The 17,661-nt window shown below is 47.4% G+C and overlaps 1 protein-coding gene across 8 annotated transcripts in view; it reads left to right on the forward strand.

Moving 5' to 3' along the window:
* cdkl5 (cyclin dependent kinase like 5) overlaps positions 1–17,511 on the forward strand; it is a 71,542-nt gene extending 54,031 nt beyond the window's left edge. For 3 of the 8 annotated variants that reach the window (XM_071330796.1, XM_071330797.1, XM_071330802.1), the window contains 12 exons: positions 3,676–3,851; positions 6,021–6,270; positions 6,511–6,637; positions 6,847–7,111; positions 9,720–10,473; positions 10,777–10,887; positions 12,417–12,528; positions 13,202–13,334; positions 13,489–13,597; positions 14,369–14,533; positions 15,920–16,138; positions 16,302–17,511. In XM_071330796.1, the coding sequence (XP_071186897.1) occupies positions 3,676–3,851; positions 6,021–6,270; positions 6,511–6,637; positions 6,847–7,111; positions 9,720–10,473; positions 10,777–10,887; positions 12,417–12,528; positions 13,202–13,334; positions 13,489–13,597; positions 14,369–14,533; positions 15,920–16,138; positions 16,302–16,700 (2,820 nt within the window). In that variant the 3' untranslated portion in view covers positions 16,701–17,511. The remainder of the gene's footprint in view (positions 1–3,675; positions 3,852–6,020; positions 6,271–6,510; positions 6,638–6,846; positions 7,112–9,719; positions 10,474–10,776; positions 10,888–12,416; positions 12,529–13,201; positions 13,335–13,488; positions 13,598–14,368; positions 14,534–15,919; positions 16,139–16,301) is intronic. The other 5 variants (XM_071330798.1, XM_071330799.1, XM_071330801.1 and 2 more) reach the window with 3 other exon arrangements.
* The last annotated feature ends 150 nt before the right edge of the window (positions 17,512–17,661 follow it).

The raw sequence follows: 17,661 nt of genomic DNA on the forward strand, positions 1-17,661 counted from the left end.
GCTAATGGGAGGTATTCTGGATTCTACAGGCTCAAACTAGACTAGTCCTGCTAATGGGAGGTATTCTGGATTCTACAGGCTCAAACTAGACTAGTCCTGCTATGACTAAAGCTGTGGGTCAGTCAGTACTCTGCTGTTAGCTAGTGTATATCTATGAGTAAAGCTGTGGGTCAGTCAGTACTCTGCTGTTAGCTAGTGTATATCTATGAGTAAAGCTGTGGGTCAGTCAGTACTCTGCTGTTAGCTAGTGTATATCTATGAGTAAAGCTGTGGGTCAGTCAGTACTCTGCTGTTAGCTAGGCCTCCAGTACATCACACTCTCCTCAGGAGATGAATGGTGTGACAAACCCTCCCACCCATCTCTCTGTCTCTGGATCGACATGGTGAAAAGCCACCACGGTCTTGTGGTTTTTATTATGGGCTGTTTCTATACAGCAAATGTAGAGATCGGCGTTAAGAATGCTGTAGCTCAGTTAGTAGAGCAAGGCGCTTTCAACGACAGGGTTGTGGGTTCGATTCCCACTGAGGACCACTATGAAAATGTATGAACTCACTACTTTAAGTTGCTCTAGATAAGAGTGTCTGTTAAATTAATCAAATGTAAATGTGCTTCACTGTATTTACAAAACAATATATATGAACTATAGTTTAATGATAATAAACTTTGGATTATGTATACAGTACCAGTCTAAAGTTTGGACACACCTACTCATTCAAGGGTTTTTCTGCATCTCAAATCAAATCAAATTGTATTTGTCAAATGCGCCGAATACAACAGGTGTAGTAGACCTTACAGTGAAATGCTTACTTACAAGCCCTTAACAAACCATGCCATTTAAAAAAAAATACCTAAAAACAAATTAAAAAATAAATAAAGTAACAAATAATAAAATAGCAGCAGTAAAATAACAATAGCGAGGCAATCTACAGGGGGTACCGGTACAGAGTCAATCTACAGGGGGTACCGGTACAGAGTCAATCTACAGGGGGTACCGGTACAGAGTCAATGTGAGGGGGCACTGGTTAGTCGAGGTAATGGAGGTAATATGTACATGTAGTTAAACAGTCTATGACTAGGGTGGCTGGAGTCTTTGAGAATTTTAGGGCCTTTCTCTGACACCGCCTGGTATAGAGGTCCTGGATGGCAGGAAGCTTTGCCCCAGTGATGTACTGGGCTGTACACACTACCCTCTGTAGTGCCTTGCGTGGGAGGCCGAGCAGTTGCCGTACCAGGCAGTGATGCAACCAGTCAGGATGCTCTCGATGGTGCAGCTGTAGAACCTTTTGAGGATCTGAGGACCCATGACAAATCTTTTCAGTCTCCTGAGGGGGAATAGGTTTTGTCGTCCCCTCTTCACGACTGTCTTGGTGTGCTTGGACCATGTTAGTTTGTTGGTGATGTGGACACCAAGGAACTTGAAGCTCACAACCTGCTCCACTGCAGCCCCGTCGATGAGAATGGGGGCGTGAGCGGTCCTCTTTTTCCTATAGTCCACAATCATCTCCTTGGTCTTGATCAAGTTCAGGGAGAGGTTGTTGTTCTGGCACCACACGGACAGGTGACCTCTTCCCTACAGGCTGTCTCGTTGTTGTCGGTGATCAGGCCTACCACTGTTGTGTACTCAGCAAACTTAATGATGGTGTTGGAGTCGTGCAGTCATGAGTGAACAGGGAGTACAGGAGAGGACTGAGCACGCACCACTGAGGGGCCCCTGTGTTGAGGATCAGCATGGCAGATGTGTTGTTACCTACCCTTACCACCTGGGGGGGGGCCCGTCAGGAAGTCCAGGATCCAGTTGCAGAGGGAGGTGTTTAGTCCCAGGGTCCTTAACTTATTGATGAGCTTTGAGGGCACTATGGTGTTGAACGCTGAGCTGTAGTCAATGAACAACATTCTCACATAGGTGTTCCTTTTGTCCAGGTGGGAAAGGGCAGTGTGGAGTGCAATAGAGATTGCATCATCTGTGGATCTGTTAGGGCGGTATGCAAATTGGAGTGGGTTTAGGGTTTCTGGGATAATGGTGTTGATGTGAGCCATGACCAGCCTTTCAAAGCACTTCATGGCTACAGACAGGTTACCTTAGTGTTCTTGGGCACAGGGTCTATGGTGGTGTGCTTAAAACAAGTTGGTATTACAGACTCGGAGAGGGAGAGGTTGAAAATGTCAGTGTAGATACTTGCCAGTTGGTCAGCGCATGCTAGTAGTACCCGTCCTGGTAATCCATCTGGCGCCGCGGCCTTGTGAATGTTGACCTGTTTATAAAGGTCTTACTCATCGACTGCGGAGAGCGTGATCACACAGTCTTCTGGAAACAGCTGGTCTCTCAACCAGCTTCATGAGGTAGTCACCTGGAATGCTTTCCCAATAGTCTTGAAAGAGTTCCCACATATGCTGAGCACTTGTTGGCTGCTTTTCCTTCATTCTGTGGTCCAACTCATCCCAAACCATTTCAATTGGGTTGAGGTCAGGTGATTGTGGAGTCCAGGTCATCTGATGCAGCACTCCATCACTCTCCTTCTTGGTCAAATAGCCCTTACACAGCCTGGGATGGCGTATTGCTGCAGAATTACGTGGTAGCCATGCTGATTAAGTGTGCCTTGAATTCTAAATAAATCAATGCCAGTGTCACCAGCAAAGCATCCCTACACCATCACACCTCCTCCTCCATGCTTCACAGTGGGAACCACACATGCTGAGATCATCTGTTCACCTACTCTGCTTCTCACAAAGACACAGCAGTTAGAACCAAAAATCTCAAATTTGGACTCATCAGACCAAAGGACAGATTTACACCATTGCTCATGTTTCTTGGCCCAAGCAAGTCTCTTCTTATTATTGATGTCCTTTAGAAGTGGTCTCTGATCAGCTGATGTTGAAATGTGTCTGTTACTTGAACTCTGTGAAGCATTTATTTGGGCTGCAATCTGAGGTGCAGTTAATTGCCGATTTCTGAGGCTGGTCACTCTAATGAACTTATCCTCTGCAGCAGAGGTAACTCTGGGTCTTCCTTTCCTGTGGCGGTCCTCATGAGAGCCAGTTTCGTCAAGCGCTTGATTGTTTTTGCGACTGCACTTGAAGAAACTTTTAAAAGTTCTTGAAATTTTCTAGATTGACCGACCTTGATGTCTTAAAGTAATGATGTACTGTCGTTTCTCTTTGCTTATTTGAGCCGTTCTTGCCATAATATGGGCTTGATCTTTTACGAAATAGGTCTATCTTCTGTATATCACCGCTACCTGGTCACAACACAACTGATTGGCTGAAACGCATTAAGAAGGAAAGAAATTCCACAAATTAACTTTTAACAAGGCACATCTGTTAATTTAAATGAATTCCAGGTGACTACCTCATGAAGCTGGTTGAGAGAATGCCAAGAGTGTGCAAAACTGATTGGTGTAACTGTTTTTTTGGTTACTACATGATTCCATATGTGTTGTTTCATAGTTTTGATGTCTTCACTATTATTCTACAATGTAGAAAATAGTAAAAATACAGAAAAACCCTTGAATGAGTAGGTGTGTCCAAACTTTTGACTGGTAACATATATATATATATATATATATATATATATATATATATATATGGATAGAGTTTAGTGATTGACCTGTTTTATTGTCAAACTGTAATAAAGAAGTGTGTCCTAAACCCCTGTGGTCTGTCTCCTCCCTCTCTAGAACCTGTTGTTGCTGGTCCCTTCTGACCGCTACCTGACAGAACAGAGTCTGAACCACCCAGCCTTCCAGCCCCTCCGCCTCCTGGAGCAGCCCGCCCCAGCACCACCCTCCCCTAACCCCCCACGCTCCTCCAAGAGGAAGCCCCACAGCCACATGGAGAACACCGTGCCCACCAGGTCAGCACTGTAGGAGGTTGTTGGTGTTGTTGTTGTCAGAACCCCGCGGCCACCAGGTCAGCACTGCACTGGACACTACAAGTGGTCTGGTTAGGTTCTGGATACTGAATGTGGTCTGGTTAGGTTCTGGATACTGAATGTGGTCTGGTTAGGTTCTGGATACTGAATGTGGTCTGGTTGGGTTCTGGATACTGAATGGGGTCTGGTTAGGTTTTGGACACTGAATGTGGTCTGGTTAGGTTCTGGACACTGCATGGGGTCTGGTTAGGTTCTGGACACTGCATGGGGTGTGGTTAGGTTCTGGACACTGCATGGGGTCTGGTTAGGTTCTGGACACTGCATGGGGTGTGGTTAGGTTCTGGACACTGCATGGGGTCTGGTTAGGTTCTGGACACTGCATGGTTTCACATCTGGCTATGTTGTTCTAGCACAGATAAAATAAGCGACTTAGATCTATGGATTACCTATACAGTGGGGAGAACAAGTATTTGATACACTGCCGATTTTGCAGGTTTTCCTACTTACAAAGCATGTAGAGGTCTGTAATTTTTATCATAGGTACACTTCAACTATGAGAGACGGAATCTAAAACAAAAATCCAGAAAATCACATTGTATGATTTTTAAGTAATTAATTTGCATTTTATTGCATGACATAAGTATTTGATACATCAGAAAAGCAGAACTTAATATTTGGTACAGAAACCTTTGTTTGCAATTACAGAGATCATACGTTTCCTGTAGGTCTTGACTAGGTTTGCACACACTGCAGCAGGGATTTTGGCCCACTCCTCCCTACAGATCTTCTCCAGATCCTTCAGGTTTCGGGGCTGTCGCTGGGCAATACGGACTTTCAGCTCCCTCCAAAGATTTTCTATTGGGTTCAGGTCTGGAGACTGGCTAGGCCACTCCAGGACCTTGAGATGCTTCTTACGGAGCCACTCCTTAGTTGCCATGGCTGTGTGCTTCGTGTCGTTGTCATGCTGGAAGACCCAGCCACGACCCATCTTCAATGCTCTTACTGAGGGAAGGAGGTTGTTGGCCAAGATCTCGCGATACATGGCCCCATCCATCCTCCCCTCAATACGGTGCAGTCGTCCTGTCCCCTTTGCAGAAAAGCATCCCCAAAGAATGATGTTTCCACCTCCATGCTTCACGGTTGGGATGGTGTTCTTGGGGTTGTACTCATACTTCTTCTTCCTCCAAACACGGCGAGTGGAGTTAGACCAAAAAGCTCTATTTTTGTCTCATCAGACCACATGACCTTCTCCCATTCCTCCTCTGGATCATCCAGATGGTCATTGGCAAACTTCAGACAGGCCTGGACATGCACTGGCTTAAGCAGGGGGACCTTGCGTGCGCTGCAGGATTTTAATCCATGACGGCGTAGTGTGTTACTAATGGTTTTCTTTGAGACTGTGGTCCCAGCTCTCTTCAGGTCATTGACCAGGTCCTGCCGTGTAGTTCTGGGCTGATCCCTCACCTTCCTCATGATCATTGATGCCCCACGAGGTGAAATCTTGCATGGAGCCCCAGACCGAGGGTGATTGACCGTCATCTTGAACTTCTTCCATTTTCTAATAATTGCGCCAACAGTTGTTTCATTCTCACCAAGCTGCTTGCCTATTGTCCTGTAGCCCATCCCAGCCTTGTGCAGGTCTACAATTTTATCCCTGATGTCCTTACACAGCTCTCTGGTCTTGGCCATTGTGGAGAGGTTGGAATCTGTTTGATTGTGTGTGGACAGGTGTCTTTTATACAGGTAACGAGTTCAAACAGGTGCAGTTAATACAGGTAATGAGTGGAGAACAGGAGGGCTTCTTAAAGAAAAACGAACAGGTCTGTGAGAGCCGGAATTCTTACTGGTTGGTAGGTGATCAAATACTTATGTCATGCAATAAAATGCAAATTAATTATTTAAAAATCATACAATGTGATTTTCTGGATTTTTGTTTTAGATTCCGTCTCTCACAGTTGAAGTGTACCTATGATAAAAATTACAGACCTCTACATGCTTTGTAAGTAGGAAAACCTGCAAAATCGGCAGTGTATCAAATACTTGTTCTCCCCACTGTACCTGTACCTTACCTCTCAATCTCAATATCTTTCGATCTTAATACCTCCCTCCCTCCTTCTCTCTCTCTCTCCCTCCCTCCCCTCCACCAAACAGAAGCCACGGCAGTAAGAGCTCGGGTCACCGTCACTCTAACAGTAAGGAATGTTCCAGCCTACCTCGCCATGGCGACCTTCACCTAGGCAACGACAGCTTCCTGAACGGCAACAAGCCTGTGTCGTCCAGCCTGAGCCCCACCCTCCACCCCAAGGCTTACATGACCCAGACCCTCAACCGCTCCATCACCTGTAGTAAGGACTTGGTCAACAACAACATGCCACACCTGCTCAGCCCCAAGGACACCAAGGTAAACAACGTCAGGAACTCTACTTTCATTGACTTATTCAGCTCCTTATGGACCAAACTACATACATTGTATTCATTTAGTTTGTTTCTCCAACTGTCTATGTCTTGACCTGTGTTTATTCTTGACATGTATTTTCATATAAATGCACAAGGCTGAAAACAACATTTTCCCGTGGTTGGGGACAATAAAGTCATTATCTTGTCTGATTTTATCTTCTCTTGTCTTCTCTTTATTTTAAAGGGCACGACACAGTTTGACTTCAACCTGGTTGGTGTTGGGCCCCCAGGGGCCAAGGCTCCTGACCAGCAGGGCCCTGGAGCCATGTACGTGAAGTCCACCTCCCGCTCTCAGCTGCAGCAACAGCAAGGTCCGGGGTCACCCTACTGAAACATTCACATAAGATTAATACATACCACTTCCTTAATACTTCAAATGAAAAATGCTCTAGACTAGAATCCTGTCCAGGGGGTATACTTGAACATAAAGCTGCCTTATGGCCCTATGGGCCGTTCTGTCTCAGGCAAGACTACTTATAAATGCATTGCCAGCCCATTTTTTACATTTGAACATTTCCAGTAGGGCAGGGACGACACTCTTCCTTTCTGGAGGGCAAGACCAATACCATGGAGAAACAACATGGCCGCCATGGTGGACACAACATAGACTCCACCCACAGCTCCTCCAAGAGTTCCAGCTCCTACCTGAGCCTGTCCAAGAGCCACAGCGCCCTGAGCAACAATGCCAAGTCTGTGGGTGGTAACCTTGGAGATGGGGTGAGGGGCGTGCACCCCGATGACCCTACGGCAACCCCTGGAATCTCCGCCCGCTTCTTCCCTGCCAGGTAACATAGAGAGAGAGAGCTGTCAGGAAATGGTTAACCGAGAGAGAGAGCTGACAGGAAATGGTTAACCTAGACAGAGAGAGCTGTCAGGAAATGGTTAACCTAGAGAGAGAGAGAGAGAGAGAGAGAGAGAGCTGTCAGGAAATGGTTAAACTAGAGAGAGAGCTGACAGGAAATGGTTAACCTAGACAGAGAGAGCTGTCAGGGAATGGTTAACCTAGAGAGAGAGAGCTGTAAGGGTATGGTTAACCTAGAGAGAGAGCTGTTAGGGAATGGTTAACCTAGAGAGAGAGAGCTGTCACGGAACGGTTAACCTAGAGAGAGAGCTGTCAGGGAATGGTTAACCTAGAGAGAGAGAGCTGTCAGGGAATGGTTAACCTAGAGAGAGAGAGCTCTCAGGGAACGGTTAACCTAGAGAGAGAGCTGTCAGGGACGGTTAACCTAGAGAGAGAGAGAGCTGTCAGGGAATGGTTAACCTAGAGAGAGAGAGAGAGCTGTCAGGGAATGGTTAACCTAGAGAGAGAGCTGTCAGGGAATGGTTAACCTAGAGAGAGAGAGAGCTGTCAGGGAATGGTTAACCTAGAGAGAGAGAGCTCTCAGGAAATGGTTAACCTAGAGAGAGAGAGAGCTGTCAGGGAATGGTTAACCTAGAGAGAGAGAGAGAGCTGTCAGAGAACGGTTAACCTAGAGAGAGAGAGAGAGAGCTGTCAGGGAATGGTTAACCTAGAGAAAGAGAGAGCTGTCAGGGGCTGGTTAACCTAGAGAGAGAGCTGTCAGGGAATGGTTAACCTAGAGAGAGAGAGAGCTGTCAGGGAATGGTTAACCTAGAGAGAGAGAGAGCTGTCAGGGAATGGTTAACCTAGAGAGAGAGAGAGAGAGCTGTCAGGGAATGGTTAACCTAGAGAGAGAGAGAGAGCTGTCAGAGAACGGTTAACCTAGAGAGAGTGAGAGAGAGAGCTGTCAGGGAATGGTTAAAATAGAGAGAGAGAGAGCTGTCAGGGAATGGTTAACCTAGAGAGAGAGAGAGCTGTCAGGGAATGGTTAACCTAGAGAGAGAGAGCTGTCAGGGAATGGTTAACCTAGAGAGAGAGAGAGAGCTGTCAGGGAATGGTTAACCTAGAGAGAGAGAGAGAGCTGTCAGAGAACGGTTAACCTAGAGAGAGAGAGAGAGAGAGCTGTCAGGGAATGGTTAACCTAGAGAGAGAGAGCTCTCAGGGAATGGTTAACCTAGAGAGAGAGAGAGCTGTCAGGGAATGGTTAACCTAGAGAGAGAGAGCTGTCAGGGAATGGTTAACCTAGAGAGAGAGAGAGCTGTCAGGGAATGGTTAACCTAGAGAGAGAGAGAGCTGTCAGGGAATGGTTAACCTAGAGAGAGAGAGCTGTCAGGGAATGGTGAACCTAGAGAGAGAGCTGTCAGGGAATGGTTAACCTAGAGAGAGAGCTGTCAGGGAATGGTTAACCTAGAGAGAGAGAGAGCTGTCAGGGAATGGTTAACATAGAGAGAAAGAGCTGTCAGGGAATGGTTAACCTAGAGAGAGAGAGAGAGCTGTCAGGGAATGGTTAACCTAGAGAGAGAGAGAGCTGTCAGGGAATGGTTAACCTAGAGAGAGAGAGAGCTGTCAGGGAACGGTTAACCTAGAGAGAGAGAGAGCTGTCAGGGAATGGTTAACATAGAGAGAAAGAGCTGTCAGGGAACGGTTAACCTAGAGAGAGAGAGAGCTGTCAGGGAATGGTTAACCTAGAGAGAGAGAGCTGTCAGGGAATGGTTAACCTAGAGAGAGAGAGCTGTCAGGGAATGGTTAACCTAGAGAGAGAGAGAGAGCTGTCAGGGAATGGTTAACCTAGAGAGAGAGAGAGAGCTGTCAGGGAATGGTTAACCTAGAGAGAGAGCTGTCAGGGAATGGTGAACCTAGAGAGAGAGAGAGAGCTGTCAGGGAACGGTTAACCTAGAGAGAGAGAGAGAGCTGTCAGGGAACGGTTAACCTAGAGAGAGAGAGAGCTGTCAGGGAATGGTTAACCTAGAGAGAGAGAGAGCTGTCAGGGAATGGTTAACCTAGAGAGAGAGAGCTGTCAGGGAATGGTTAACCTAGAGAGAGAGAGCTGTCAGGGAATGGTTAACCTAGAGAGAGAGAGAGAGCTGTCAGGGAATGGTTAACCTAGAGAGAGAGCTGTCAGGGAATGGTTAACCTAGAGAGAGAGAGAGAGCTGTCAGGGAATGGTTAACCTAGAGAGAGAGAGAGCTGTCAGGGAATGGTTAACCTAGAGAGAGAGAGAGCTGTCAGGGAACGGTTAACCTAGAGAGAGAGAGCTGGCAGGGAATGGTTAACCTAGAGAGAGAGAGAGATGTCAGGGAACGGTTAACCTAGAGAGAGAGAGCTGTCAGGGAATGGTTAATGAATGTATCTTAGTCTCCAACATTGAAGGGCATGCTAGCTTATTGATTTTGTGTAGTCTTGGTGATGGTGTGTATTTGGAAATGTGTAGTCCCCTGAGGCCAGATCTGAACATTGTATTGTCGTTGAGAATTAGAGTTTTATTTAGGTCTGATGGTTAGTAAATATGTGTGTTGTTGTACTCATGGTTGAGGTCAGTCTATATGTTATTTCAGCTGCCTGGACCTGAACCTCAATGCCCCACCTGGAAGTCCCCAGGTCCCCCGCCACAGCGAACGACACTCTTCTGGCCACGCCCCCCCTGGAAGTCCCCAGGCCCCCCGCCACAGCGAACGCCACACTTCTGGCCACGCCCCACCTGGAAGTCCCCAGGCCCCCCGCCACAGCGAACGCCACACTTCTGGCCACGCCCCACCTGGAAGTCCCCAGGCCCCCCGCCACAGCGAACGCCACTCTTCTGGCCTCACATCCAGCCACACCGGCCACTCCTCCGGCCACAGCCCCTCGTCCCGCGGCAACAACCCCCGCCTGGAGAGCTCCACCCTGGACTCATCCTGCCGACGCGCCTCCTCTTCCAGACACAAAGCTCCAGAGGAGGCCTTGGCCCCGGGCCCGGAGCTTCTTGACCCAGGTGGAGAAGGGGATGGTGGGGGGAACCACGGAGCTCACACCCTGGCCTCCCCCCATGAGTCCTACCCCTACGGCCTGGGCTACACCAGTCCCTTCTCTTCCCAGCAACGGCCTCACCGCCACTCCATGTACGTGAGGAGGAGTGAGCGCCACAGGTCCCACGTAGGTGGGGGTGGAGGGGGTAGTGAGGGGGGCTTAATGGTGGGCCAGGGGTTGCCCACCAGGGCTAGCAGTCTGCAGATGCTCTCCCCCCAGCTCCAGCACCGCACCCTCACCAGACACTCCGTAGGACACTCTGTTGGATCGTCCAGAGAGGACTGCACTGAAGACACCACCAGGGTCAGTGTCAATAATTGACTGACAGCAGTGTGTGTATGTGTGTGTGCGTGTATGTGCATATGTGTGTCTGTGTATCTCTCTTTGAGGCAGAATCGTAGCTACAGTATCTGGCCTAACTCTCATTATTGCTGTCTCTCTCCTGATCTCTCTCTCTCACACACACACACACTCCTACTTCGTACTGTCTGCCTCACATGCTATATCTGTCTATCTGTCGGTCTATCTGTCGGTCTGTCTGTCTGTCTGTCTGTCTGTCTGTCTGTCTGTCCATCTGGTCTGTCTGTCTGTCCATCTGGTCTACAGAGTGAGCCGTCTTCTAAAGAGGTGGTGACCTCTCACCCCCGACCCCAGATTAAAGACTCCACGCGGGACAACCCGGCCTCCTTTCACTCACAACGCCCTGCTAAGAACGAGGTCCATAGCTTTTTCTGTTGTTCATCACAGGCTGATTTCACCACTTACTGTCTGGTTTCTGACTGCTTCTAGCACTGTTTTATCAGCAGTATGTCTCTCACTGAGCAGTATGTCTCTCACTGAGCTGCTAAACGTGGCGGCAGCGACCTGAATGGGTTTAATGGCAATTATAAACTGGGTGGTTCCGGCCCTGAATGCTGATTGGCTGACAGCCGTGGTATATTAGACCGTATACCATGGGTATGACAAAACATTAATTTTTACTGCTCTAATTACATTGGTAACCAGTGTATAATAGCAATAAGGCACCTCGGGGATTTGTGGTATATGGCCACTATACCACGGCTAACGGCTGTGTCCAGGCACTCTGCGTGGTGTTGTGCGTATGAGCAGCCCTTAGCTGTGGTATATTGGCCATATACCACACCTCCTCGGGCCTTATTGCTTAAATATACTATGATAAGGATGTAGGAGTGAGATATCATCTTTGGGAAAATGACGAGGGAAGACAGGGTGTGAAACACTATGATAAGGATGTAGGAGTGAGATATCATCTTTGGGAAAATGACGAGGGAAGACAGGGTGTGAAACACTATGATAAGGATGTAGGAGTGAGATATCAGGGTGTGAAACACTATGATAAGGATGTAGGAGTGAGATATCAGGGTGTGAAACACTATGATAAGGATGTAGGAGTGAGATATCAGGGTGTGAAACACTATGATAAGGATGTAGGAGTGAGATATCAGGGTGTGAAACACTATGATAAGGATGTAGGAGTGAGATATCAGGGTGTGAAACACTATGATAAGGATGTAGGAGTGTGATATCAGGGTGTGAAACATTATAATAAGGATGTAGGAGTGAGATATCAGGGTGTGAAACACTATGATACGGATGTAGGAGTGAGATATCAGAGTGTGAAACACTATGATAAGGATGTAGGAGTGAGATATCAGGGTGTGAAACACTATGATAAGGATGTAGGAGTGAGATACCAGAGTGTGAAACACTATGATAAGGATGTAGGAGTGAGATATCAGAGTGTGAAACACTGTGATAAGGATGTAGGAGTGAGATATCAGAGTGTGAAACACTATGATAAGGATGTAGGAGTGAGATATCAGAGTGTGACACACTATGATAAGGATGTAGGAGTGAGATATCAGAGTGTGAAACACTATGATAAGGATGTAGGAGTGAGATATCAGAGTGTGAAACACTATGATAAGGATGTAGGAGTGAGATATCAGAGTGTGAAACACTATGATAAGGATGTAGGAGTGAGATATCAGGGTGTGAAAGGAGCTCATGTTACATCTTGCTATAGCATTAAGATAAGGATGTAGGAGTGAGATATCAGAGTGTGAAACACTATGATAAGGATGTAGGAGTGAGATATCAGGGTGTGAAAGGAGCTCATGTTACATCTTGCTATAGCATTAAGATAATGGGATCAATAAGCGTGACTCAACATAGTCTTTTCTCTGTGTTCTGTTCAACTCTGCTTTGTTTGTGATGTACTGTAGGTACCAGTGGGGATGTACCATGAGCCCCACCCCGAGGACCCAGTCTCCTCCAAGGAGAACCGCATGATCTTCAGTGACTCCATGCCCAGACGGGTAGGAAGCTTCTACAGAGGTACGTGCACTATGATAGATAGATAGAGAGAGAGAGAGAACAAGAGAGAGTGAGATCAAGAGAGAGAAACATAGTTACCAAGAGAGAGAGCTAGAGAGATGTAGAGAGAGAGAGAGAGAGAGAGAGAGTTACCAAGAGAGAGAGAGAGAGAGAGAGAGAGAGAGAGAGAGAGAGAGAGAGAGAGAGAGAGAGTTACCAAGAGAGAGAGAGAGAGAGAGAGAGTTACCAAGAGAGAGAGAGAGAGTTACCAAGAGAGAGAGAGTTACCGAGAGAGAGAGAGAGAGAGAGTTACCGAGAGAGTTACCAAGAGAGAGAGAGTTACCGAGAGAGAGAGAGAGAGAGTTACCAAGAGAGAGAGAGAGAGAGTTACCAAGAGAGAGAGAGAGAGAGTTACCAAGAGAGAGAGAGAGAGAGTTACCAAGAGAGAGAGAGTTACCGAGAGAGAGAGAGAGAGAGTTACCAAGAGAGAGAGAGAGAGTTACCAAGAGAGAGAGAGTTACCAAGAGAGAGAGAGAGAGAGTTACCAAGAGAGAGAGAGAGTTAGAAGAGAGAGAGAGTTACCAAGAGAGAGAGAGAGAGAGAGAGAGAGAGAGAGAGAGAGAGAGAGAGAAGGATGGGGACTGTCTCTTCTCCTTCTCTGAAAGTTTCTTCTTCTCTTTGTGTTGTGTTGCAGTGCCGTCTCCCAGGCCAGACAACTCCTCGTCCTTCCATGATGTTGGGGCTCAGAGGGAGAGCAGAGGACCGCCGGTGCCAGTGGACCCAGGTGTCATGAACAACCACTCCAAACGCCAGACTGCCTTTGACTGGTGAGCTGTCAATCACTGGATATGATCTACAATGAATGAACGAACGAACGAATAAGATTGACTCCTGTTGAGCGTGGGATGAGCAATCTCCCTGAGGTAATGTCTAGGCTTTAGCTCAGCGAGCTAACACAATCTTGTGTCCCGGCAACTTCAGGAGTACTGCAGAGGCAATGGTGATGAACCAACCAGAGCCGGCCAAAGAGAAGGAGAAACAGGGCTTCTTCAGATCGATGAAGAAGAAGAAGAAGAAACCGACCAATACCGTGAGGTTCCCCCTCTCAGTCACACATAGACATGCATCTGATTAATCCACAGGTTTACAGCTTTACATGTTGGATTGAATTACAACATTACACATTTATATACTCTACGTTTACCTGTCTAGCATCATTTCAGTTATAATGAGTAAACTCTTGAGTAAAGGAGAGAGAGAGAGAGTGGGAGAGGGAGAGGGAGGGAGAGAGAGAGGGAGGGAGAGAGAGCGGGAGAGAGAGAGAGAGGGAGGGAGAGAGAGAGAGAGGGGGAGAGAGAGAGAGGGAGGGAGAGGGAGGGAGAGAGAGAGAGAGAGAGGGAGGGAGAGAGAGAGAGAGAGAGAGGGAGAGGGAGGGAGAGAGAGAGAGAGGGGGAGAGAGAGAGGGGGAGAGAGAGAGAGAGAGAAAGAGAGAGAGGGAGGGAGAGAGAGAGATGGAGAGACAGAGTCGGAGAGAGGGAGAGAGAGAGAGAGAGAGGGAGAGAGAGAGAGAGGGAGGGAGGGAGAGAGAGAAGGAGAGAGAGAGAGAGCGACGGAGAGAGGGAGAGAGAGAGGCAGAGAGAGTGAGAAGGAGAGAGAGAGAGCGCGACGGAGAGAGAGAGAGAGAGAGAGAAAGGGAGGGAGATTGTAGCTACCTAGGGTTTCTGTTATTGCTGCTGCTTTTCCATCTTCATAAACATTAAACCATGTGTGTATATGTGTGGGGTATTCAGAGACCAACACAGGTGTGTCTGTTTCCCAGTGTGTTATCCGTTACTGGAGCGCTGTGTGTCCTGTATTACAGACAGACAGAGTCGACGATGGAAGGAACCCCAGCATCAAGAAGGGCCTTTTCCCTCTGTTTAACTCAAAGAATAGCTTAAAGCATAACTCCTCTCAGAAAGCTCTTCCTGTAGTGCCCTCGCCCATGCTGCAGCATCAGTCTACCGCACCCTACTCTACCTCACCAGTAAACTATAACCCTCTATCCTGACGCATGCTATTTTACATATGTGACAAGCTAGGAAGCAGAGGAAACACTGACCAAAACGATGGTTCCTAGTTCCTACCCTGTCACACAGACATGCAGTGACAGCACTCTATGTGTCAACTACTGTGGAGTCATTCATTCATCTGTTATTGTTGACATGAACATCGACGGACATTCTTAGTTCATACCACCACACCAGCTTCCAGATCTGTGAACTGTAGTGCGCTGGCCTATAATCAGATCTACAACACACTGCTGTAAGCAGATTGCATGTAGGTCAGCCTATTCTAAACTGGTCTGGGATCAGGAGCTAAAGTTAAGTAGGCTACGTCCTGAGGGCTGCAAATGTCACCACACCGGATCTCTCTCTCTCTCTCTCTCTCTCTCTCTCTCTCTCTCTCTCTCTCTCTCTCTCTCTCTCTCTCTCTCTCTCTCTCTCTCTCTCTCTCTCTCTCTCTCTCTCTCTGTCTCTCTCTCTCTCTCTCTCTCTGTCTCTCTCTCTATCTCTCTCTCTTCTCTCTCTCTCTCCCTCTCTGTCCTCCCTCTGGCACCGTGTACAGTATGTAAGCCCCCCAGCCCAGTCCATCAGGTCCTCAGCCTCCTCTAAAACAGTCCTCTACAGCAGAGGAGACCATCTGCTCCTAGTGGTGCAAGGCAAAGCCAGCATCTCAATCTCAGCTGTTCATGTCTACATAGTAGTGACTGGTTAACCAACAGTATTTCTGTTTGCATACATTCTGCTCAATGGGCTGACGTGATGATAGACAGTCCCTCAGTAGCCAATAGAGTTGTAACTGTAAGCTATAGTACAGTATTGAACATGTGTCAGTGTTTCTCTGTCAGAGATGCCAGAGATGGACAGGAGTCACTGGACCATGGTCATCCAGAAATGTACTGCCAGTTGGGTCTCACAGTCACTACTTCCTGGGTTTGAGAGCTGGTGTGCTGGTTGGTTCCTGGGTTCATTCCATGTGATGTCGTCACTGTGATGTCACCGTCCGCTCCGCTCAATGATATTAACAGCATGTGAAGCATCTGGTGCAGTAGGATCGAGGAGGAGGAGGAGGAGGAGGAGGAGAGGGAATGGGGAGGAGAGAGGTGCATGGAGGACCCACAGCCATCCAGAGATGTGCCTGTGATGCCTGCTCATCATATTTGCACGCTGTGTTACCCACAATGCACTCGGAAAGTGTCCACTAGACCCCAAATGCAGTCAGAGTAGATTCCTTGGCCTTTTTTCCCCTCTGGAGGTCTAGTGGATGTTTTGGGGTGTACAGGTTTATTGAAATGTCCTGAGTCTATCGTTCTTGACTGTGTCAGTGTTAACCCCCCCTCTCCCCCACCTTTCCTGTTGTGAAATGGTAGGTTCCTGGTGATGGCCAGGACAACCTGTTTATCCAGAAGGGGGCCAAGTCCTCGTCCTCGTCTTCCTCTCACCACGGCAGCCGGAGGAGGAACCGTGAACGCTCCCGGGATAAGGATCGTGAACGCGAGCAGAGCCGAGATCGCGACAGAGAAAGAGAGCGAGAGAGGGAGAGAGGGAGACAGAGAGAGAGAGTCAGTGACTGGCCTCAGGAGAAACAGGTGGATTCACAATCACACTTCATTTATGTTTACTGGTTGAACTGAATTTTCAATTCACTTCCTGAATTTCCTGAATTCTAAACTGAATTGTTCCTTTCCAGCTTGGTGTACCTGCTTAGTGTTCACAAGCTTTGTGGTGATTGTTTTCTATGCCTCCCCTTAGAACCAACCCCTGAAGTCCCTACGCAGGCTCCTGCACCTCTCCCCCTCCTCCTCTTCCAGCCAACCCCCTCCTCCTTCCGACCTGCGATTCCAGCACCTCCCCAACCCCCCCACCTCCTCCTCTAAAGGGGGAGTCTTCGGTGACGGTAGGTCCCACCAGGGACACCCTAGCAGCAGCAGCTCCAGCTCTGGTCAGTCTAAGAGCCACCGGAAGCAGAGTTACCCCCTCCCGGGGCAGATACAGGGGCAGATTGAGTCCAACTGGCACGCGGCGGCCCTCGCCAGGGCGGAGGGGGCTCAGCCGTACCCCGACCAAATGGTCGCCAACGGGCCCACCTTTACCAGACCGTCAAGGTCACGGATGCCAAACCTCAACGACCTGAAAGAGACAGCCCTGTGAGGAGAACATGGAATTAGATTTCTATCACCCATTGACTTGAATGGGGATGTCCATTCTAGGAAAAACATGTCTGTGGAGGAGACGTATCTCTGCCCTCAAGGGTCGTCATGTTGATTAGGCACCAAACGGAAGAAAACAGACTGAAGCAGGGAGGGACAAGATGGACTACTGTCCAATAAGAAACGCTTATTTGTTTGTGGTGCGTTGCGAAGCGTTTTAAAACGTTTTCAATTGTGTGCCCTAATGAATAGGACTCTGGGCTCTCACTACTGCCGCCTGCTGGCCGCCAGACGCACCTCGGACTATAGAGATCAGAAGGTTATCTCTCTAAGTTCAGGACTATATGACTGACTGGCCGTAAAAATCTGACCTTTTTTGATGCTTCAAACATTTGATAGAATTTGTATTGATATTATATTATATTATTCATGAAATTCATTTTATTTGATTTAAATTAACTGACTTTATTTAACGATATGTAGGCCTAAATGGAGATTTAATAAGTATTGTAGAATGAATAATTGTGTAATATTGCAAGAGCTTTAAAAAGAAATGTAAAAAAGATTATGAGATTCTAACTATATATAATAATAATTCAATATTTCATCCAAAATATTTAATTGTGGAGGTTTTTCAGAGTTTCTATTTATTGTTGTTACAGTACAGCCTGTTTGTTCTGTCCGTTTACTTTGTCTCTTTCATGTATTTATTTGATCTGATTTGACACAAAGTTATGGAGATATATGTACGACAGATGGACAAAGACAAATGATATAATATTATAATGTATGATAAAATAATGAGATACCTATATGGCTCAAGGTTGTGAAGTTTGTAAAGGTAATCATTTGCCACATCATCTTGACAAACATGTGTAGCCTGGCTCCAACTCATATGGTCTATGGTCAGTTAGCACAAACAGATGGGAATGTACTGTAAGGTACTGTTTGTTGTAAAGGGT

Source organism: Salvelinus alpinus, chromosome 10 (genome assembly GCF_045679555.1).
Source record: "Salvelinus alpinus chromosome 10, SLU_Salpinus.1, whole genome shotgun sequence".
NCBI lineage: Eukaryota > Metazoa > Chordata > Actinopteri > Salmoniformes > Salmonidae > Salvelinus > Salvelinus alpinus.